Below are 24,043 nucleotides of genomic sequence, written 5' to 3'. Positions count from 1 at the left end.
TTAAAGTAAAGGCTGAGGACAACAGGGGGAGAGGCATCAATGACGGAAGCCATGCATATAATATCTTTGTAAAAATCCAGAAGATACTTGAGATCCGTTTTTGAAAATAACATCAAAGGAAGCTTTGCCTGATGGTTGTCCTCCTCTTCCTCTGACCACAAAATGGCATCTTTATCAATGTGAAAAAAAAATGCCAACATGGCAATAATCAAAAACAAGGTCACAGAAGAAGGGAAAACATTTATAGAAATACTGATCTTTGGTTTTGTAAATAGAAATAAAGGTCAAGAATACCAACTTGGTATAGTTGCACCTGGATGGGACATCGAAAGATACAGTTTGAACTTTCTCCTTTAGTAGAGATGATCATTTCTAACTTAGTAACCCATCTAGAGTTTATTTTTCAAGAAAATGAAAGAAAGGCAGAGAAGAGCTATAGATACGGCCTTCATTAAGAACATGATGGAGGCACCTGGGTGGCTCAGTCAGTTAAGCGTCTGGCTCTTGATTTCAGCTCAAGTCATGATCTCAATTCTTGGGATCTTGGGATCTTGGGATCTCAGGTCTTGATCATCAGTTCATCGAATCAAGCCCTGCATCAATGCAGAGCCAGCTTAGGATTCTCTCTCCCCTCTCCTCTGCTCTTCCCCCAGCTCACTTGCATGCAGTCTCTCTCTCTCAAAAACAAAACATGATTAATAATTATGGTCTATCATCCATACCTTCCACCAGAGAGATCCCTAGAGCTTTGGCTAATACAGAGGTTTACTGTGGTAAGGCCACAGATCTAAGAGGGTGAATTTAAGCCAACCATCTCTATTGTAGTATGCTACACTGCTCTTTGTAGAAGTGTGATATCTAGTAAAAAAAAATGCTAGTTTACTTACAAAATAAATCTAGATTATCTGTCACAACGGATGTGAAGAATGTAGCCTTCATTATCCCCGATTCTATAAGGGCACCATAAGTGGGCCCCATAAGGGCACTATAAGTGTGTTTAAAATGAAGTTAAAAAAATAAAAATATTTTCTAAAAATCAAATACATACTAAAAAGTTAGATTAATGTAACATATACATGCTCACAACACTCATGATTAGCAAATGTTAACATTTTATCATTCAGCTTCCTATTTTTCATATAAAAAACATTACAGATAAAAATATAATTCCTTATTGTCTCTCTCTTCTTCCCTAGACTTAGACACTGTTATAAATCTGGTTTATGCTTTTATTTCTTATGCTATGCTAACAACATATCTTTGAAAACTGTATGTTTTAAAATTGCACTGCCTTGAAACTGTTTAAATTCTGAAAGCTATTTTTTACTTAACAGTATACTTTCTATATATATATATATATATATATATATATACACACACACACACACACACACACATACATATATATACACGTGTACGTGTATATATGTATATAATTACATATATGTATATGTATATATATGTATAAATATGTATGTATGTATAATATATACACACTTCTGTTTATATACAGATATAGATATAGATAGATTTAGTTAATTAATTTGAAGTCCAGTTGAATCTTTTACTTTACAAATATATCAAGGTTCACTCATCCATTTTCCTAATGATGGAAATTCATTTCCAATTTTCCCTATTACATATAATGTTGCAGTACATAGCCTTCTACATCTCTCTCACACATGTGCAGAAATTTTTCTAGGAACCAGCAGGCACTGCTGGTTCCTAGAAAAGGAAAAAACATCCCCTTTTCTCCATATTCTAAACAGTACTTGGTTTGCATCAGACGTTTTAAAAAAAAAATTTAAGTTTATTTATTTATTTTGAAAGAGACAGAGAGCAACAGAGGAGGCACAGAGAGAGAGAGAAAGAGAGAGAGAGAAGAGAGAAAGTGAGAGAGAGAGAGACTGAGAGAGAGAGAATCCCAAGCAAGCTAGACACTGTGCACACAGAGCTTGATGCAGGGCCTGAACTCATGAACTGTGAGATCATGACCCGAGCCGAAACTGAAAGTGGTAAGCTTAACCAACTGAGCCACCCAGATGTGCCCCACATCAGACTTTTTAATCTTGCCACTCTTAAGTGTGAAATATTATTTAATTTTGTTGTTAACTCGTGTTTCCCTCACTTGCATGAATCATAATATGTCCTAATAATGAGTATGAACTTTTTTGTATATGCTATTGGCCATTTATTAAACTTTCCATTTTTCCATTGAATGGTTTATCTTTTCCTCATTGATTTGAAGAAGTTTTTATATGTGAGGGATAATAATCCTTTATAACATATATATTCTAAAATTATTTTCCAAAGATATGAATTGTCCTATACCTTATTTGAAAGTATTATTTTCTCCCTTCAGAGATTTTTCACCAAGACGAAATCTACCATTTTCCTTTCGAGTTGTATTTCTTGGCGCTGCCTAAGAAATCTTATACACCAAGGTTACAAAGACATCTGAAAATCTATCCTACTAATAGATTTAAATTTTGATTTATACAGAGTCCTTTAATATATCTGGGCTTCATTTCTCCCTATATTGAAATAATCTTATTTAATTTTTACATGGAAAGCCAATCATCCTTGCACACTTATTGAAATGTCCACTCTATCCTCATTGATTTATGTGGCAATCTCTATTATGTCCCAAGTCCCCATTAACAACTGGGTCTCATTCTTAGGTCTTTTTTCTATTCCACTGATTTTTTTGTGTATATCTATAAAAATACTACAGTATCAATTATTTTTAAAATGTCTTAATTATTCAAGAGGACAAATTTTCCCTTCCTACTTATTCAAAATCTCTTTGCTAATCCCAGACCTTTATTTTCAACACAGAAATCTGTTGATATACATTAAATGTGTAGGTTAATCAGGAAAATTGACATCTTCATGACATTTCATCTTCCCACTCAATGGGACATAATCTCTCCATTAATTTAGATCTTCTTTTATTTCCTTCAATGATTAATATTTTCTGTGGAAAGATCATGTATGTCTTTAGATTTACTTCTAGGAATCTGTTTGAATGTAATTCTGTTTCTCATTGGTTCTGGCTGATGAATAGTATACCAAGATTTCTGTGAGCTGTTCCTATAGCTAGTGAATCTATAAAATTCTCTTTCTGGTTTTAATAGTTTATCTCTGGATTCTCTTGAATATTCTACTTAGGTAATCTTACCTCTAAAATAAAAACTATTTATTCTCTTTTTTTCCAAACTGTACGTCTATCTTTCTCATATTGCATTGGCTAGGGTAACCACAATAAAGCTAAACAGTAACAGTGGTAGTGAGAATCATTGCCTTTTTCTAATTTAGTGGAAATGCTTCTAAGGTTTCACCACTGAGTTTGATATTTAGTATAAGTTTTTGATATACCCTTAAAAGCGTAAGAAACATGTTATTTTTTTATTTGAATGAATGCTATTTCTTCACCTATTAAAATCATTGTATGGTTTCTCTCCTTCAATCTATTAATATGATAAATAATATGAAATAGATTTGTTGACATTAAATAAAGCATGTCAGCATTCCTAAGATAAATTCTCCTTGATTGTGATGTAAGAGTGGCTTTTAAAAATTGTTTTAAATGTTTATTTATTTTTGAGAGAGAGAGAGAAACAGAGTGCAAGCAGGAGAAGGGCAGAGAGAGAGGGAGATACAGAATCTGATACAGAGCCTGGAGCCTGCTCTGAGCTGTCAGCACAGAGCCTGACACAGGGCTCGAACTCACGAACCGCAAGATCATGACCTGATCTGAAGTCGGAGGTTTAACTGACTGAGCCACCCAGGTGCCCCAGAAAGTGGCTTCTAAAAATGCATTTGGCAAATTTTATTTAACTTTTTTTTTTTTAGGATTTAAAAACTAGTATGAATGAGAAAAATGGAACTACAATATCCTTTCTCTTGCTTTGTAGTCTGCAAGTCTGTCTTTATGAAACTCACACTAGCTTCATAATATTAACACATTGTGCAGTGTACAAGGGTTCATATACACCAACCCATTAAATGTCTTTTCCAAAGGTTATATGGTTATTACATGACAAAAACTGAAACTCAAATCTTATAACTCCAAGACTCTTTCTACTGGTCCAATAAGTAAGCACTACATTTGAAACAGGTCCACAAAGCACTGTAGGAAATTAATTAATTAATTTTACTAGGGATGGAAGATCACTATTATGCACCTCCCCCCTTACAAATTGAGGGTGATCATGAACAACGGACTAGAATGACCAGTATTGCTATTTTTTACCAGTCATCTCTGTTCACATAAACATGTGATTGGAAAGAATCACATTTGATACACTGATGTCTGTCTTGAATTTGATGATATCCAAGGTCCTTTCCAGCACTGAGAAGGTAGGATGTAAGTCCACTAAACCACTATTCAGGCTCCAGATTTACATTCATACTGGCCATATTTCATCTGCTACCTCAATCTTCTAAGTTTTGTGCCTTTTTCTCTATACTAAATAAACTATTCAGAGCTCTAGCCCAATACCTTGTTTATCATGAAAAGCAAATAATCACCAGAACTGGCCTGTTTCTAGCTCCCAAGACATAAAAACTTTCCAAAGTTACTGGCTCTTAACCTTTTTTGGGCAGTGGAATGAAAACTCAATAAATGTTACGAAGCTCCTCGCAAGAGAAAGGATTTTGCATAAGATTTTAGGGCATTTACATCCATTCTGAAGACAATCTATGAACTGGTAAGACTACCAAGTAAAGAACTCCTATGTGGGAGGATCGAGGAAGTGGTGAACAGGAAATATATTGAAAGCATTTTTTCCCCTTGAAAACGAAGTACGCTAAAAAGTGGAACTTCCACTAAATAGTTCCATCATTTCTTCCCTGTTCTCACTGACAGCACCTGCTAGCCAAGGAAAGATGAATGGCTTCCCTTCACAGTTCTTCAGTCTTATTCAAAAATAACATCTGAGTAATACAAACCCATTTCCATTCTTCTCATTAGAATATGAGTAAATTACTTCCACATACCATAATGTCATCAATTCATGACATTTTTTTCTGTATAAATAGATTACTGATGTAGTCAAGGTAACTTGGGAAACAAGCGTTTGCATATCATATGGAAATATTTATAAGGCTTTTGGGTGTAGGTAACATAAGTAAAACAATTGTTTGTTTTCAGGATCTACTATAGCATCATACGTAAATATATTATTAATGGTAAACTGTCTACAAGATGACAATGGTTATAAATTATTTTTATTAAAGATTTTTTTTTAAGTGATCTCTGCGCACAACATGGGGCTCAGACTCACAAGCCCAAGATCAAGAGTCACACACTCCTCTAACTGAGCCAGCCAGGTGCCCTGGCAATGGCTATAAACTATTACATAAATGCATTATTTACACAAAATACAATGCAGGAGTACTTTTTTGGGGTGATTGAGGGTGGAATTTAGACTATGGGAATTTAGACTATTTTTTCCATAAAATAGGTATCAACCACATTTTTGCTACAGAAAATATTAAAGTATGTATAGAGTAAACATTGAAAAAATGTGTATTACCTTATGAACTAGCTTCTATCCTTCAATAAAATAAGTACTTCTGAGAAAAAAGTTAGTGTTGAAATCCAAAAATTAAATCTCATTCATACTTACAGAAGAAAAACACTATTTAGTTTGAAATGAGTGGACTCTTGAAAGGCAGATTAATACAGGGTGGAGGGAATAGTTAAATTCTTTGTAAAGAATTGAAATAAGGCATTATAAACTTACTGAATATTCTAAACATGAAATATAAAGTCCAGTTTTTAAATTACTTTTTCTCAAATTGTTTTATAAACATTAAAGCACTCCTAGACACCACTCATTATGACTATTCACCCTAATTTGAAAATATTTTAAATTTAGTAAAGACTACTGTTTCGTAAATTACTTTTTCTAGTGGTAAGAGTTATACAGAAAAACAACTGACAAACTCATCATGATACAAATGTATAGCGTTTAGGGGCTCTTGGGAGGCTCAGTTGGTGCCTTGGGCTCTGCGCTGAGCATGGAACCTGTTTAAGATTCTCCCTCTCTGTCTCTTCTCTCTATCCCTCTGCCCCTCTCCTGGCTTACACTTTCTCTTTCTCTCATTAAAAAAAGGATAAAGAAAAGGAGAAAAGAAGAAGAAACAACTTCTAACTCATCTGCTCTTTTTTAAAAAAATGTATAGAGTTTATAGTCTTCTAAACTACCTTAGGCAACCTGTATATGAAACAAATCAAATCTTTTTTAAAGATAAATACTTGAGGTTTTCTCATAGATTTTAAAATAAAATCACATCGACATTTTATTACTTCAACTGAAATACTCCTGGTTTTATGATCAATAATAGAGTGTCATTAGAGGAAACACTTCAGGATGCTCTGAAATAAACAAATGAAAAGTATGAGCCAGAGGGGAAAGTCAGTTACTCAGCATAAAATCAACAGAGCAAATCTTTGTTTAAGTAGTTGCTTTCTCAGTGTACTCTTGCTAAACACAAAGGAAAGGACAGCCACAATCAAAATAAAACCACCACTGCATGGTTAAGCCCTGACCCCAGGGCCTTTCCCATTAAAGGTAGAGGAAGTGCAACTGACACCAAAAGAGAACACTGTTACAAAAACAAGAATTAGAAGAAATGAGGATGCATAATAAGATGGGAATTGACTGAAGAAGCACATGACAGTCACTCAAAACAATTTTGAAAAGTACAGACAAGAACTAAGTGGAATTATGGAAGAATTCTCTTAACCTCCTCTTACCACTGAAGGTTGACCAGTAAGACCTCTGTAATCTGTGGGAAGGTGGGGTATGAGTTCCTAATTGTCTTCAATAATGATGAAAACAAACTGTTGAGCATAAACTAATGAAAGATTAACAACAGTGCAAAAAATCAGCAGGGGATAAATCAATTTCCTTGATAAGTTGATTCTAACATTCAGTAAAATAACAACTTTGGACACCTATTAAAAAGATACATATATCCACGCCCCTTGTGGAGCCCAACATGAAGCCTGAACTCATGAGATCAAGACCTGAGCTGAGATCAAGAGTTGGACACTTAACTGCCTGAGCCACCCATGCACTCCACTTTTGTATTTTTTGATCAGTGACTGTTTACATGGTGTCTTTGGAACAAACAATTAAAAGCAACCAACTAGGGGCGCCTGGGTGGCGCAGTCGGTTAAGCGTCCGACTTCAGCCAGGTCACGATCTCGCGGTCTGTGAGTTCGAGCCCTGCGTCGGGCTCTGGGCTGATGGCTCGGAGCCTGGAGCCTGTTTCCGATTCTGTGTCTCCCTCTCTCTCTGCCCCTCCCCCGTTCATGCTCTGTCTCTCTCTGTCCCAAAAATAAAAAAAAAATAAATAAATAAATAAATAAAAGCAACCAACTAAATGAAAAAAATGCACCCCAGACAGGTAAATTGGAGAAGGAATCAAGTTGAACAGAGGTTAATCCTATACTGCTTGAAAGATGAAGACTGTAGCTGCTGCATGGAGTTGTACAACTCAGGGCTTCTGAACAGAAAGGCTACAAGGACTGGCATGACATCTTGTTGTGCCAAAGCAATGCATTCTCAAACCCTGTAAAGGCAAACTCCGAAAAGTGATAGGACAGGAGACAACCATCTCCAGTGTTTGCACATTTGTCCAAACCACTGGTGTCTTTGCTCTGCACTATTGCAACTGCCTCCCAATCCACCTCCCACTGCTCTTCTTGGCCATCCCACACCTTCAAACACAATTCATTCTCCACATAGAAGCCAGAATGTTTTTAAAGCATTAATTGTCACTCCACAGTTCTACCAAATGGTCCAATGAGTTCCCATCACAGTTGGAATGATATATCAATTCCAAAGCAAGGCAACACAAAGCTACATGATCTAGCCTGCATCTACCTCTGTGAGCCACCTCCAACCTGGCTTCTCTTGGCTCCCTATTCTTGAAACACAGTATGCCTTAGCATAAGGACACCAGGACTCTGCCTACGGTGCTCAAGTCTGTGCTGAGGTCTTTATTCTCATGACTCAGATCTCACCTCTCCACCTTATTTGCCATACAATCCATCTGAGCTTCTCTGTCTAGTCATGACGGCCTGCACACCCTATTTCTACAAGTGTGTTTCTGAGTGTATATGTGTGCTTGCTGACTCCACCTTACTTGGAGAGATGCTCTACCTCTACCCTCCTTCTCCTCTCCCAATGCACCCATCAAAAACTATTCTTTAAACAATAGCCAAGTTTAAACTTTTTCTATTCCCATAAACACAGCTTCTCTTCATAGAACCACTGAAGTCAACAATCAGCATCACATAATTTAATCACAAACATTCCCTAATCTTTTCCTGAGAGCTTATTTTTCACCTACTGAATTTCTAAACTTGACACAAGGATAGATCACAGACTACTCTACGGTGATACATTGTTACTTCTCATAGTGATTAGCATAGTGCTAAGCAAATAATTCCGTGCTCTGTAAATATTTTTAATAGAGTAAAAGTACTCTAGCTCCCCCTCCCCTTTGATTCTTTTAAACCCACTGAATGCTAGAGAACAGATCTTTATAGCCCGACTACAGTGAAATACACTCTTGACCAGTGGAAAAGACTTCTCTATGGAAACATCTCTGTAACTCACTGATTATCTATTGGAACATGTGATTCAATTATTTTTCCAGAAGTGGTGATGAGATTAACAGTAATTCTTCCGTCTTGTCTCAGCTACAGTCTTATGTTCAGAAGCAGACACTTTGTGACATGACTGTGCAGAGTTAAAGGTGGTTTATGGCAGATCAGCATGTCATTAACCAGCCTGTGAGGGTTCTGACTGCTTGGTTTCGGCCTCATTAGCACCCTCAGCAAACCAACAGGGTGCTATCCAATTCATCTAGATTATAACAAGCCAAAAGGATATTTAAACAAAATAATCTGAAAGTTCTAATGAGTTTTTTAGCATCTTAATTTTATTTTATTAAATGATACAAAACATCTCTTATAACTAATAAAAATATTAATAATCACGAAAGCAATATGTTAGAACTGTTCCTTATTTTCAAAGATCTTCATTCAGCATTTGGTAATACTGGTGGTGTTCTAAGGTCTATGTTCAATTTATTCTGATACATTGTTTTAATGAGTATCATAAATGAAAAAGCACCTCACATAGACACAGAGAGGAAAAAAGTGCATAGTTGCATGTACTTAACTAAATCATTATACTTATTTTTGAATCTCATCTACCAATTATACAAAGGATGGTGCTGAAATTCACCTAATAGATTTCCATCATCCCTAATGGCAATTAACTATTCCTGCAACTAATCAGAAAATGATAAATTTTTTAACAAATGGGTTAAAAACTCTTAAAAATTCATTTGGCTGATTTTTAAGCAAAATGGAAAAGCAAAACTGTTTCCAAGTTTTTATTACTTATTTTAAAAAAATTTTAATGTTTATTCATTTTTGGGAGCGGGTGCAGGGGCAGAGAGAGAGGCAGGGAGACAGAGAATCTCAAGAAGGCTCCCTGCTCTCATCGCAAAGTCCGAGGTAGGGATCAAACCCATGAACCATGAGATCATGACCTGAGCCAAAGTCCAATGCTCAACCAACTGAGCCACCGAGGCACCCCTTTTTCCAAGTTTTTAAAGTTTGTAGCTATACTGTTCAAAGGAAAAACATACCGGAGTGGGGCACCTGGGTGGCTCAGTAGGTTAAGCATCAGACTTCAGCTCAGGTTATGATCTCACGGTTCACAGCTCACTGGTTTGAGCCCGGCTTCAGGCTCTGTGCTGACCTTTCAGAGCCTGGAGCCTGCTTCAGACTCTGTCTCTCTCTCTCTCTCTCTCTCTCTCTCTCTCTGCCCTTCCCCCACTCATGCTGTCTCTCTGTCTCTGTCTCTCTCTCAAATAAATAAAAACATTTTTAAAAATTAAAAAAAAAAGATAGAAAGAAAAAAACATACCAGAACAGTATTTTTCAAAAATCCTGAAATCTTAAAAAATATATATTGGGAAAAATTACTATTTTTTCAAGTGTTTTTTCCCAAACATTCCTTCTAAGCTCTCCCTTCATCTTAAGAATGAAGCCTCAATGACTCACAAAATGACATTAAAAATTAACAACAAAAAAGGTAAACCCAAGGGATATCTATTTTGGTTGATTCAAACTACATTTGAAATACATTAATTTACTTGTCAATGACTATACTTAGATTTTTGCAAATCAAAATCAGTAAACAATCCTTTTATGATGCATCAATAAACAATCTTGAGACCTTCACACACACACACACACACACACACACACACGTGCATGTGCAGTTTTAACATAAGGCACTAACATATTTGACACAGAATTTTTTTTTTTTATTTTTAGAAGCCTATTCTTTTCAAAGTGCATTTTCACAACCATGAGGAGGAAAAATGATAACATAAGAAAAGAAAACACTGAAGTTAAAAGTAGGATTAAATGAGAACTCTTGGGATTTCACCTGTCATTTCCCACCATGGGCATCTTTGGCAAGAGAATTAAAAACAAAACAAAACAAAACCTACTGTCTACAGAACTATGTGAAGAAATTCACTTTCGTCACTAAGGCAAGATGTTTACAAAAAAGGAGTGCACCAAGAGCAGGCTTTATCGAAATCACTTCTGATTTGATCCTAAAGCTCTACTTAAGACATAAACTAATGAACCAAACTTGGAACATCAGAAAAAAATGGTATTGTCAAAGGGAAAAAAAATGCTGGTGAAATATTATGAGCAATTGTTTTATTTTACCTGCTGTTTTAAATTGTTGGGTAACCAGAGGAAGGGGCTGTGGTGATTTAACTTGCCATATACAACTCAGAGCTAATGAGCTTCAGGAGCACTGAGCATGGCCAATAATCATGTGAGGAAATAAGGCAAGAATCAACACCACAAAAAGGGAAGTAATTTGCTAGGTAGCCTATAATTAGCCTCTGAATCTTACAGTAGAGAATATGACTGAGGAAAATAGCTTAGGAAGATTTAAAAAGGGATTAGTCATTCACATGAATGAATAAGCCCAGAATTTAGTTACCTGAGCCAGAGGGAGGAGAGGGGAAAAAAAAAAAAAAAGCACATCATAAAAACTATAAGGCCCCTTCTGTTTCAGGGTACACAGATCCTTAATCTGGAAGAGGTTTCTGAGAAAAATATATATGTTACTGGAAATTTAGACGACATTAATCAAATAATAAAATCACCCAAACTAGAATACCATAAACAATAAATATCCAACGGTGGGCCAATTTAGCAAAGATTAACTAGATTTAATAATCCTGAAGTATTATTAGAAATAATATTATTTCTGTATAGGACATGACTGATCTATAAAAAATGTTATATTAACTATTTTTACACATAAAGATACTTAACTTTTTAAATAATAATTTAACCATTACTGAAGCTAAAATTTTTATAATGGAAAGGAAATTACATTATATAGAATAATTTTAACTGGGGTTAATAATCAGAATAACTATAAGCTGATCCTGATACTAAGATATTTCCATTACAATGGGATTATCTAAAATCTTTAATTTTAAAAGAGAATGGCTTCTATGTAAGTTTTGCTTAAAACTAAGTAAAGCTTTATTATTAAATTAGTCAAGAATAAAACAGAATAAAACATGAAAACACAATACCAAAATGTATTAATCAGTATAATGATAGGGGTTGGAAATATTTAATGAAACAATTGATAAGACATGAAGTTAAAAATATTAAAATTCAGGTTTAAAAGATTTACTACCTAAATTAACAACATCTTTTATTTTGGTCTGAAGCAGTGTGGTGGTTCACAAACGTGGCCCCAAATTCTTTGACACTTGCACAAGAAAAATGGGGGGTCTATGTCCTTTCCTCTTGAAGCTGGGCAGGCTTGTGACTGCCTTGCCAAGTGACACGGAGTGACTTACAGAGTTAGTGCAGAAAAGATCACGTAGCCTCCACCTGGCTCACTTGAGGCTGGCTTCAGGGGATGCCAGGCTCCACGTGAGAAGCCTGCCGCCCTGAGACTACCAGGCTGACAAAGCCACGTGGAGGCACTCCTGGCATCCAGTCCCGGCTGGGCTCCCTGACAATGGCCAGGGTCAGCTGCTAGCCACATGAGTGAACTGAAAGTACAACTCATGTGAACCACATGAGAAACCCCAAATGTGAACTGACCAGCTGAGCCCTTCCCAAATTTCTGACCCATATGTCATAAAACAAAACTGTTGTCTGAAGCCCCTAGGTTCAGGAGGAATTTGTTAAGCAGGAGACATAGTAACCGGAATAGGTTTTTATAATTAAAGAAGGACCTTTGTGATAGATGGGATGTCAGGATAAAGAGTCAGGCCACAGCATTCCACTGCACTCAAAATTTAAATATACCATGGAATAAGATATCAAAAATTCAGGTTCAAATATTTACCTTATTTTTCTGCCAACCTAAACGTATTATAAGTTACTTTCAACCACTCACTCAAACTTTTAACAAATATTTATTGAGCACCTACTCTATTCTGGGCTCCGTGCTAAGTGCTAGTTGTAAAAGCAGCTTAAAGAATAGTGGGGGCAGTAAATTAATCAAACTTCACATCATCGCTTCCACATATAATTCCAAAGGGGGATAAAAACAGAATGGTGGCAGAGGGAAAAGGACTCGAAAAGCACTGATTCAGTCTGGAGACTTGATGAAGGCTAAGCTCTGAGGATGAGGAGAAATTCACTCACAAGGGAAGGAGAGAGGAGAGCTGGAAGGGAGAAGGCACTGATGAGCAGAACAGAGCCTTAGCAGAGGTGTCACGAACTGGGATCTTTATGGAGAGTAATGGGAAGGTCTTAAAGGTTTTTAAGCAAGATAATGAAATGTTGAGATTTTCATTTTAAAATATCATTTTTGCTATCTACTGCAATACTTCATGTATTGACAACACCAGCCTCTAGCGTATTATTTATGGAGTAAATAAATAAGTCCACTCCACAAATATTCATTTCATGCTTCCCACATGCCAAGAGCTAAGAAATTAATCAGCAAAAAAAGATGGTCTCTACATGCATCAAGCTTTACAGTCTAAAGGAAGCAAAGAGCAGGAAATGAGCAATTTTTTAAAGGTTTTTAAATTTTAAATCCATCTAAAAGAAAGAGGACTAGTTTTTCTTTAAGTTTATTTATTTATTTTGAGAGAGAGAGAGAGAGAGAGAGAGAGACAAAAAGAGAGAGAGGGACAAAAAGAGAGACAGGGAGGGAGGGAGAATCGCAAGCAGGCTCTGTTAGCATAGAGCCCAATGCTGGGCTTAAACTCACCATGAGATCATGACCTCAGCCAAAGTCAAGAGTTGAACGCTTAACTGACTGAACTACCCAGGTGCCCCAGGAAATGGGCAATTTAAATACCATGAAGTAACAATCTTACCGTAAGTAATCCAGGTATAGAGAGCCCAGAAAAATTCCCAATGGAAGACATGTCTAAGTTGAGACTAGAAGAATAAGTGTGAAAGGCCAACAGAATTGGGGGAATAAGGAAAAAAGTGGATCCCCCTAAGACAGAACCTCAGGTTACTAAAAGTAAAGGCTCATAACTGAGAGTCACAGAGTGTTCAAGGAACAAAAAGAAGCTTAATATGGGTGTAGGCTTAAGGGGGAGGGGTTAATAGGAGTTAGATCCCATGTAAACTTTGTTTAGATTCTATTCTAAAAGCAAGAGGCAGACACTGAAAGGCTAAGAAGGGGAGTACCAAGGCCAGTTGAGCATCTTATAAAAAACCCTCTGGCTATAGTGTGGAGAACAGATTGCAAACAGTCAAGATTGGAGCACTGGGACCAAGTAGGAAGCTGTTGTTAGAATCCAGGACAGAAAGTAGAGCCGTCAGCAGAGAAATGTCAGGAGAAATAGAGAACAGTAGGGAAAAGGATAACAATATATTTAGGAGGTAGAATTGAGAGGACTTGGTGATTAATTAGGTGAGAGAGGTGAGGGAGAGCAAGCACTCAATGATGACTCCCTAGTTTCTGACCTGGGTACAACTAATGGAAATGGGGAACCCCAAAGAAGGAGCAAGACTTCAGCAGTGTGGAAAGGATGATGAGGAAAGGGAGATTTAGTTGTGAGAAGTTTAAAGTGGCTGTAGGTGGGTGGGACATACAAGTGGAAAGGTACAGGAAAAAGATGGCTATATGGTACTGAAAGTGAGAAGAGTGATCCCGGCTAGAGAAAGAGATTTGGAAGTTCCAGAGCACATCGGTGTTACTTGAAACCATAGGAGTAGATGAGCTGGTCCCATTAATACATAATACTAATACCATACAGTGAGAACAGAGGGGTTAGATATGGATCGGGCAGACACCAACATTAAGAGATGGTAACACAAGAGAAAGCACAAATGGTGAACAAAATGAATGGCCAGAGAGTTAGGAAGGAAAAAGGCAAGTATGTTGCCATTAAAACTGGATAGCAACTTGAATTATAGCTTTTCTGAACTCAATTTCTCTTGATTTTCTTACGTGGAGATGAGCCTAGGTTTGGCAGGAAACTATCTCTGCACCTGGGCAAGTGTCCTCCACTTCCTCAGAACATGAAATTGAGTTCCTTCTTCTTGAACTAGAAGGCTTGTGATTTTGTATAATCCAGATATAAATTTAAAGGAAAAATAAAACAAATATATTTAGTTTACAAATAAAATAATAAATGTAAACAATGTAAAAAGGCTATGGATTTTAGAGCCAAATGGACATGAATTTAAATCCCACTTGTGCCATTTCTCAGCTATGCGATTTAAAGTGAGTTATTTTATCTCTCTAACCTTCAGTTTCATCATACAACATTCTGCTACCTGAAGCACAGAAATGGAGCTGTTCCTATTTTCTCAAACCCACTCTGATCAGAGAGCCAATCTCACCAGTGCCAATGAAAACAGTACTATTCATGGTTGCAAAAGACCTCCTTGTTAGGAAATTGATGGTCAATTTCAACCCTCATCCTGCTGAAACTATCAGAAGCATTAGACAAAGATGATTATTCCTTCCTTTTTAAAACACTAGGCGCCTGGGTGGCTCAGTCGGTTAAGCGTCTGACTTCAGCTCAGGTCACGATCTCACAGTTCATGAATTCAAGCCCCGAGTGGGGCTCTGTGCTGACAGCTCAGAGCCTGGAGCCTGCTTCGGATTCTGTATCTCCCTCTCTCTGCTCCTCCCCATCACGCTCTGTCTCTCTCTCTCTCTCAAAAATAAATAAACATTAAAAAATAAAATAAAATAAAATACCATCTTGGTTTGCTTCTGGGTAACCATTCCACCTTGGTTTTCTTCTTGCGTAACTGGCCCACACCATTTTAGATCCTTCCTGGTTCCTTCACATGTCCCAGGTCCCATATTAGTAAACTTTGGTGTACCTAGACACTGTCCTTCTCTATCTACTATCACTCCCCAGATGGCCCTGTCTAGTCTCATGGCTTTAAATACCATCTACATGTCCAGAATGTTCAAATGTACATCTTTTGTTCATATCTCTCTTCTGAATGCCAGACACCAGCTGCCTACTCAACACCCTTTCATGAATGTCTAAACAGCTTTTCAAACTTAGCACGAACTCCTGATTCTCCCTACACCTAGTCCTCCTGCACTATTCCTCATCTTATTAAATGGCAACCCCATTCTTCTCATTGCTTGGGCTCAAAACCTATGTCATCTTTGGTTCTTTTTCTCTCATCCCACACCCCATCATCAGCAAATTCTGTCAGCTCCATTTTCACGATATATTCAAAATTCAACCAGCTCAACTCACATTCACCTTTACGACCCTACTCTGCACTACACCATCTCTCCTCTGGACTACTGCCATAGTCTTCTGATCTTTTAATTTGCATTCTTGATTCCTATAGTATAACATTCTCCACAAAGAGCCACAGTAAATCTCTTTTAAAGTTAAGTTATATCTGGTTATCTCAAAATCTTCTTACAGCCTCCTATCTCACTCAGAGGAAATGCAAATTCTCTATGGTCCTAAAGCCCTCTCCGACCAGCTTTCTCATTCCCGCTGTTTTCTTCTTATCGCTCCCCATCTCACTCCTTATGCTTCAGCCACATGGATCCCTTCACCGTCCTGGAACACCCCAAGCAAGTACTGGTCTCTGGAACTTTATACTTATTATTTCCTTAAATATCCTCATGGTTTATTCCCTTATTGCTGTCGTGAAGATCTCTACTCAATGATCACCTTGAAAAACCCTCCCTGACAACTACCCCCCTCGATTGTAAATATACGAACGACCTCTTCCTCACTATTATCACCCTTCTCTTGTCTCTTTCTTCATAGCCTTTATTATCCCCTAATATACTAAATGATACTAATTATTTATCTTATAGTCTATCCCCTCTGGCTTAGGATATAAACTCCATGAAGGAGGGATTTTATCTACTTTAGTTCTCTGAATCCCCAACACCTACAATAGTGACTGGCATGTAATAGGTATTTAATATATAAATGAATTAAAATTCAATAATAAAATATGTAAGAAGTGCTTAAAATATAGATGTTCAATAAATGGTTGCTCTTATTATTTGTGGAAACTTAACCATACAAGTGTAATTACCCCAAAATTGATGGGACAAATAATACTGAGAAAGTTGAAAGAGCATGGCGTACTTCAGAAATTATTTTTCTATAGGCACTGAATTTCTTATTTTAAGACACAATTTGATTTGGGAAGGTTCATTTAGTTGATCATATGAAACTCTTCTGACAAAGTGAATATGAACAAAATAAACAAATTTTTGAAATTTTATAACTTTAAATATTTGCCATATCGTAAAGAATAATCCAAAACAAACTTAGCAAAAGCATGTTTTCTTTTAAGTAAAGGTAATAAATATTTTGAAAGGAGTAAGATATTTAATAATATTCTATTTCCAATAATTAGAGCTCTGAGAAATATGTGTGTTAAGAAATACATAATGGATGGATTTACTACTCTGGATTAAACACGACAGGTGGAATTGTAACGTGTTTACTAAATGGTAAGCTGGTGCTCCAGAAGTGGTTTAATAAAATCCTTCCAAGGGCACCCGGATGGCTCAGTCAGTGGAGTATGGACTCGACTTCAGCTCAGGTCATGATTGCAGGGCTGTGGGATCAAGCCCTGTGTCAGGCTCTGTGCTGAGCATGGAGCCTGCTTGGGATTCTCCCTCTCTCCCTTTGCCCCCACCCCCACTCATGCTCTCTCTCTAAAATAAAAATAATAATAAAATAAAAATGAAAATAAAACAAAATCCTCCCAAAAAGTAAGAAGAGAAAGAGATCCACAGTTGACTGGCAACTTAAAAGCTTATTTATATCCCCAGATAAAGCTGAGAAAAAATACTGCACACAAGGCTCTGAGATGGCTCCTTGAGGGAATTTAATACATTTATAGAGTATCTCATGGTACTTGGCCTACAGGTACCCAAATAGATGTTTGTTAAATGCGTAAATGATTCAGTAATAAATGAATACATTAATTATAAGAAACTACCACTCAGGTGTCTGTCTACAGTGCCCATTACAATCTCTTAACAAAAGGCTGGGAGTTTAAGTTCTAAGGCTCTTCTTTCTCTCTCTCTCACATCAGGAATAAGGAAGAGCCAGGGGCGTCTGGGTGGCTCAGTCAGTTAAGCATCCGACTTCGGCTCAGGTCATGATCTCAGGGTTCAAGTCCCACATTGGGGTCTGTGCTGATAGCTCAGAGCCTGGAGCCTGCTTTGGATTCTGTGGCTCCCCCCTCTCTCTGCCCTCCCCTGCTTGCACTCTCTCTCTCTCTCTCTCCCTCAAGAATAAATAAACATTAAAAAAAAAGGGGAGTAAGGAAGAGCCTTCCAGTATAAAAGCTGAGCTCTGCTCTAGAAGGAAAGAAAATCACCACTCTAAAGGTTACAATTGACGCCTTGGATAAATAGTACTACTTGTCATGTTATTTGAGATCTCTTAGGCAGTGGAGCACAATGCCGGGTTTTTCTTCGTAGCCTCATCTCTAGACAGCTGGAAGAGACGGAAGGGAAACACCCAGGCAACACACGGACAAGGTTCTGCTGGTTCAGACCTCAGCCCTCAACAGGGTATTTCGTCCACAGAAATCAAATGTCCGTTAAAATCAGATTTTGAAAGGTAAAAGAAAAAAGAGATTATGAAGGAGATATGAAGAAATTATTAGAGACATATTATTAAAGAGGCAGAAGAGAGAAATAAGGGCATGAGTCAGTAAGGTGTGAAAGCAAATGCTATCGCACCCTTCAAATACACGTGTGAGCGCACACATGCAAATTCTGGGCACAAAATAATAAGTTTACATATTCCTTCACTCTCACTTTTCAAACCTGCAGAGAAATGAAATGTATCCCAGTCTCATTATTCTTCACATTTTCAGGACTATCAAAATCACACCTGGCATGACAGGATCCAAAAATTCACCTGTGCGAAGATGGCTGTGTTCAAACTCCACATTGAACACATTAGCTTCTAAAAATACACAGGTTGGTTTAAGATTTAAAGGGAAAAAAGTAGGTTACACTTGTACCCATACAAGTCTGCGTGACTCAGAGTTTAATAATAGGATATATAAGATGTCACCCTTAGGTCACCGATTCTAGGGTGACTATAGTAGACTGTCATTTTAAGACATCACCATCTAACAGCTGCTTTGTTCACAATCTGTAGAAGAAATATGTTGCTTGTCTCTATTAATACTCATCTGACAGGTGTGTACATTCCAACTCACATGCACCTGCCAGTTGGGAGCTCTTTGAAGCAGAGTGATGAAAGCCACAACAGCTGTTACCTTTAGACAGTCCTTAGCATACCCAATGTTCTCTTTATCTAAAGTGCTAAATAGTAACACTTCATATTATAATAAATTTTACTGTCTGAAACCAAAACCATGAAGGAAAGATATCAACGGAGGATTTCTGAAATAAGTGCAATATCGTTCTCTGAAACAAAAGAAGGCAACAATCTTGCCTCCTAGGAAGATGTGGTAGAGGCCAAACCAGCTGAGGAGGTTAACATTTACAATGGCTCAGTGACCTGCAGACATCCCCGGACTGTGTGCTTTAGCCATGGTCAGACATGCATACATAGGTCACTGGGAAATGCTTCTAAAATGTATGTATCAACGACTTACGGACCCAGGCAACATACACTAGTGTAACTTCCACTGTATCTGTCATGTGTTCTACAGCCCTTAAGCCAACACCTATGCAGTGGCAAAGATTATAATTTATCAGTTCAACCCTTCACCATGGCAATTGAAAATTGGGTGGTACACACTGAACTGTAAAGTCATTCCACTAAGAGGGGCTCCCCGCAGCCCCAGTCATGGTGATGACTGGAGAAGAATATTATGTTTCAAGAAATAAAACTATTATTTAGAAAGCACAGTATGCAGGTATTTAAGTCATGGCCCAATCTGCTTTCTCTGTACTGAAATAATGACCACAACTACTCATCCGCCTTCATTACACATGCAGTCCAGGGCATTAATGGAAATAAGACTTACCATCTAAAAATCCTTGTTCCCACCTTCCAAGTTCATACCTTCTTTCAAAGAACTCAGCCTCCCTTTTTAGAAGAACATTAATTTAACCAGGCAATATTCCAACTCACATTTAGTATGTATTTTTAATGTGTGTATAAAATGCTTAATAGAAAATCACCTTTATTTTCTTAAGTGATGTCAAATAATGCACTATTTGACACAAACTCAAAAACAAGTGAAAAATATCACTAATAACTTTTTATTTCAAATGCATCATTTTATTTTAAAAAGTCTTAAGAGCCCTGCAAATTCGGTTTAACAGATTTTAGTCTGTCAAACCCATGAAAGCTTATAAAATGAGAAAGAAAGCACTCAGTGTGCCCTTTTGATCTAGCTCAGTAAGGCAACAAAATAACTCTGCAGTTTGATTTGGTTTTGCTTCAGAACTGGCATGTCATTACAGGTCACGGTCTGCAATTCTATTTCATTGATGAGGAAATTAAGGCATAGAGAGGTTAAGTGACATGGAAACATAGACCCTTTGAATAGAAGTGACCTTAGAATTAACACAGACCAGAAATATTACAACCACAAGCCTGTATGTATTTTTATCCAATTGGGAAAAAATTCCATTTTCATAGAAGCTAAAAGTTCATCTAAAAAATCTTTAATTCTAACTTTCATAGCAAACTTAGTAAACCTGTTATTTTTGTCTGCTTTAAGACTTTGTCTTTTGCCTTTAACTTGAAGCTCACGGTAGAATTTAGCACGCAAGTAGAATACCACTTTCTGGCAATGGTTGCTGGGGGTAATCTCATCCTCTCTTGGTCACTCAGCTCTTCAAAAATTTGGTAACTATTAGCTGAGCCTCTACCATATGTCCAACAGCATTCTAGGTGCTAAAGACACAGCAGTGAACACATCATGTCACAATTCCTGTCTTCGTGGAAACAAATTACATAAGTATAAGAGAGTGGGGTGAGGCTAAACTTGAAAAAGAGTGGTCAGTGAAGGCCATTTGGATGGCATTTGCATACAGATCTGAAAGAGAGGAGTGAGAGGAGTAGGCAAGCAAAGGGAATGGTATCTAGGGGGCTATTCCAGGCAAAAGGAACAACAAATGCAAAAGCCCTGGGGTAGAAGCTTGCCTGGCCTGCGGGACTCATTTTTCCTGTTTAATATTTTAATAAAGTAGGCTTTCTTTACTGAAAGGTCTGTCCAATACTTTGGAAGAAAATCAGGGACATACATAACACCCATAATTACTGCAAACAAGTTTCAGATACTATGTCACTTGAGAGAAGTTTCTAGTGTTTGTGTATTATAATGACACTGCACTCACCCTGCCACCCTTCCACTCCCCATTCCTTCTCTTCTCCATTACAGATCAAAATATTGACTGCCCACAACAAACTTATGGAGATTTATATATGTGTGTGTGTGTGTGTGTGTGTGTATATATATATATATATATAAATATATATATATATATATATGCATGCTTTGGGAAAAGGGCCCACCTTAAGAAAATCAAACTAATGCAGAATACCTCAACCCACACCAGCTACCCTCCTTGAACTTCTAAACCCACAGCATCTGTATCCAGCCTTTAAGTATACCTGGTATTGTTACTCTGTTTACATCTCATTATATGCTACCGTGTATTGCTCTTGCATACACATCTGCTCTCACAGTGACTCCCTTGGAGCAGGGCCCATATTTGGGGAATGTCTGAATCCCACCACAGGGATCTGCACATGGATGGCACCAATATCTGTTTGCCGATGATGTCATAGAAACTACCACATGAGAGCAGACATTCCTCCTGTTTTAAGTATCTGTTTGTGGATACAGCATAAAAGAGACATCAGTCTCTTGCAGGCGTTTGGATAATCTCAACCATCTTGGCTAACTTACTGTTTGTGTAACATTCCATTCTGTTTAAGTTTCCCTTTGCATTTTTCGGTTGGGCACAGTACACACTTTCAGTCTAGACACCAGCATGGATTAGCCACAAAACACACAGGAACCACACTGTGTGGAATCCTGTTCAGTTCACTTCAGCCAGCCAATGTTATTAAACACTATTACTGGAAAGGGACTCAGCATAAAACTATCAAACACAAGGACTACAAGACATTGCCCATACAGTCTGGCAAAACAAACAGACACATAAGGAACTTCAGTGCCTGCAAGGCACACCGAAGTATTTTGAAAGTATATAAGCAGCGGCCCGGAAGGTGAGGAAAGGCTTCCCAAAAAGAGTTGGCACCTGAACAGCCAAGGGTTTTGAAAGATGAATAGGCCTAGGACAATCAGACATGGGATCAAAGGGCATTCCAGATTGTGCAAAACACTGGCAGAAACATAACAGCTTGAAAACTACTGGAAGAACTCATTCACCATCAGTGAAGGGAAGCTGGTCTATTGCACGCTTAAGCTTTCCAAGAAAAAAAACAAGCTTTCAAATAAGGAGCCGAGGAAGAAAGTTTCACCACTGCTTGTTTTGTTAAGCCTCTTAGCCTCGCTTTCCTTTGTTTTGGTCTGTTTTGTTCCCTCTTAAAGAAATAAAGTACTGTGCTGGCATAAAACTTCAGTGAGGAAAAGTACTTCAACTTTACTGTGGAATAAGAAAAATGCTAAGTAGGCATGGGCCAAGGAATGAATAAATGAATGAATGAATGAACAAATGAATGAAAAAATAAATAAAACTTTTCTGGAATACATAAATGGAGCACAATTTAAAATTCAGGCATCATGGACCTGAAATACTAATTCCAACAATTCCAACCCTTCTCTTCACCAACTTAATACATACTTACAGTGTTTTGTGCCCACTATTTGTTCGTTTCGGGGATACTAGGCCTATGAGGCACTTTCATTGTCCTCCTTTTTGAGCGAGCTCTGGCTTGCAATTTAGTAAAAGAAATAAGCAGAGGACAATTCACTGTAGCCTGTTCCCTCCACGGTTGCCAACTTAAAGCCTGAAGCTCCTTCAGAGTTAAATTCCAGTCAAGTTAGCCGTGAGGTCAAACACACTTAAATAATAATTACACCGACAACAACTTAGATGTGAGAAACTGACAGAGGTCGTTGGTAGAATTGTCTCATCACCTCTTCCTGTGAACCCGGAGTTGGCGAGCTGGTGGAGGACCGCGTCGCCAGGGGCCTGAACACAAGAGGGGACAGAGTGGGGGTAGAGTTACCTGGGAGCTCAGGTAGACTTTGAGGCACTCCTCGCACACGGCCTTCTTGCAGCAGGGCAAGGGCTTGATGGGCTTGTCTTCCAGGCACACCCGGCACATCAGCACCATGAGGGGCACATAGGGATCCCCTACCCCACCCAGGTCAGAGTAGGGTGGAGCTCCCAACAGGCTGGGCACGGAGAATGGCTCGGGCGCCAGGTAGAACTCCAGCTCGATGCTGCCGCCGTCGGGGGACAAGGGGTCCGTCGGGAGGGACAGCCGGGGGCTGGGGAAGGAGGTGGGGGTGCTGGGAACGTTCGTCACCGGCGGAGCCCGAGGTGAAGATGCGGGTGGCGAGGGCTGCTCCGCGGTGGGGGCCTCGGGCAGGTCGTTCTCCACGCAGAACACGGAGCAGAAGACTTGTCTCTTGGCGGGGATTGGGCGCCGCTGACCCAGCACGTCCAAGACCAGTTCGTCCGCCGCCCCGACGCGGGTCCTGGGCTCCGGCTCTTCGCCCAGGGGCACGTCCTGCTGTTCATGCCCTCCCTCGTCTCGGCCCCCTGCTTCCTCCTCCTCTTCCAGCTGCTGCTGCAAAGTCTGGGGGTTGAGGGGCCCGGTAAGTGCCAGTCCCGCGGGCTGCCCCGGCGCTCGGCTCTTCCTCCCGTCCGGGCCCCCCCGGCTCCCCGAGGGCTCCGGGGCGCTGGTGTCCACGCAGCCCGAGTCGCTTCCGCAGCCACCGCCGCTCGGCTCGGCGGAGGCGGCGCGCGGCCCCGGCGCCCCGGCGCTGTCCCCCCGCGGCCTCGGGGGCTCGGGGTGGCCCGTGGCGCCGCCGGCGGGGGCCCGCGCCTCCTGCGGCCCGCCGCCGCTCACCGTGCTCTGCTCCTCGCCCATCGCCGCCCGCGGCCCGCGCCGCCGCTGCCCATCCAGCCGCCGGGACCCCCACCCGGCGCCGGCGGGCAGCGGGGGCAGCGGCTCGGCTCGACTCGCGGCTCCGCTTCTGCTTCCGGGTCCCTCCTCCGGGGCTGGGACGCCCCGAGCTCCCTCCGGGGAGCCCGTGCTCCCGGGCCGCGGCAGGCAGGGAGCCCGGCCCGCTCCGCCGCTCCTCCTCCTCGTCCTCCTGCGCGGCCGGGGACCGCCTCGGGGGCGCTGAGGGCCGCTCGCTCCGGGCGCGGGCGCGCCCGCCCCTCATGCAGGTCGGGGCGGTGCCCCGGGGCCCCCGCGAGCCCCCGGGTGGGGCAGAGGGTCCGGGGGTGGGGTTGGGGGGGGAGGCGGCCGTCAGTGCCGCGCCATCGCGGGTCCCCGCTCCGGGCCGCGCGGGACGGGCGGCGGGAGGGCGGTGGTCGGA

The 24,043-nt window shown here is 39.7% G+C and overlaps 1 protein-coding gene across 1 annotated transcript in view; it reads right to left on the bottom strand.

Moving 5' to 3' along the window:
- Window positions 1-23,589, bottom strand: part of RNF217 (ring finger protein 217) — a 121,926-nt gene extending 98,337 nt beyond the window's left edge. The window contains exon 1 of the mRNA XM_015535943.2: window positions 22,720-23,589. Coding sequence (XP_015391429.2) covers window positions 22,720-23,589 — 870 coding nt within the window. The remainder of the gene's footprint in view (window positions 1-22,719) is intronic.
- Window positions 23,590-24,043: the final 454 nt, after the last annotated feature.

This window comes from Panthera tigris, chromosome B2 (genome assembly GCF_018350195.1).
Source record: "Panthera tigris isolate Pti1 chromosome B2, P.tigris_Pti1_mat1.1, whole genome shotgun sequence".
In the NCBI taxonomy this organism is placed as follows: domain Eukaryota; kingdom Metazoa; phylum Chordata; class Mammalia; order Carnivora; family Felidae; genus Panthera; species Panthera tigris.
The sequence above is the reverse complement of the archived record's forward strand: the minus strand, read 5'-3'. Positions and strand labels throughout refer to the sequence as shown.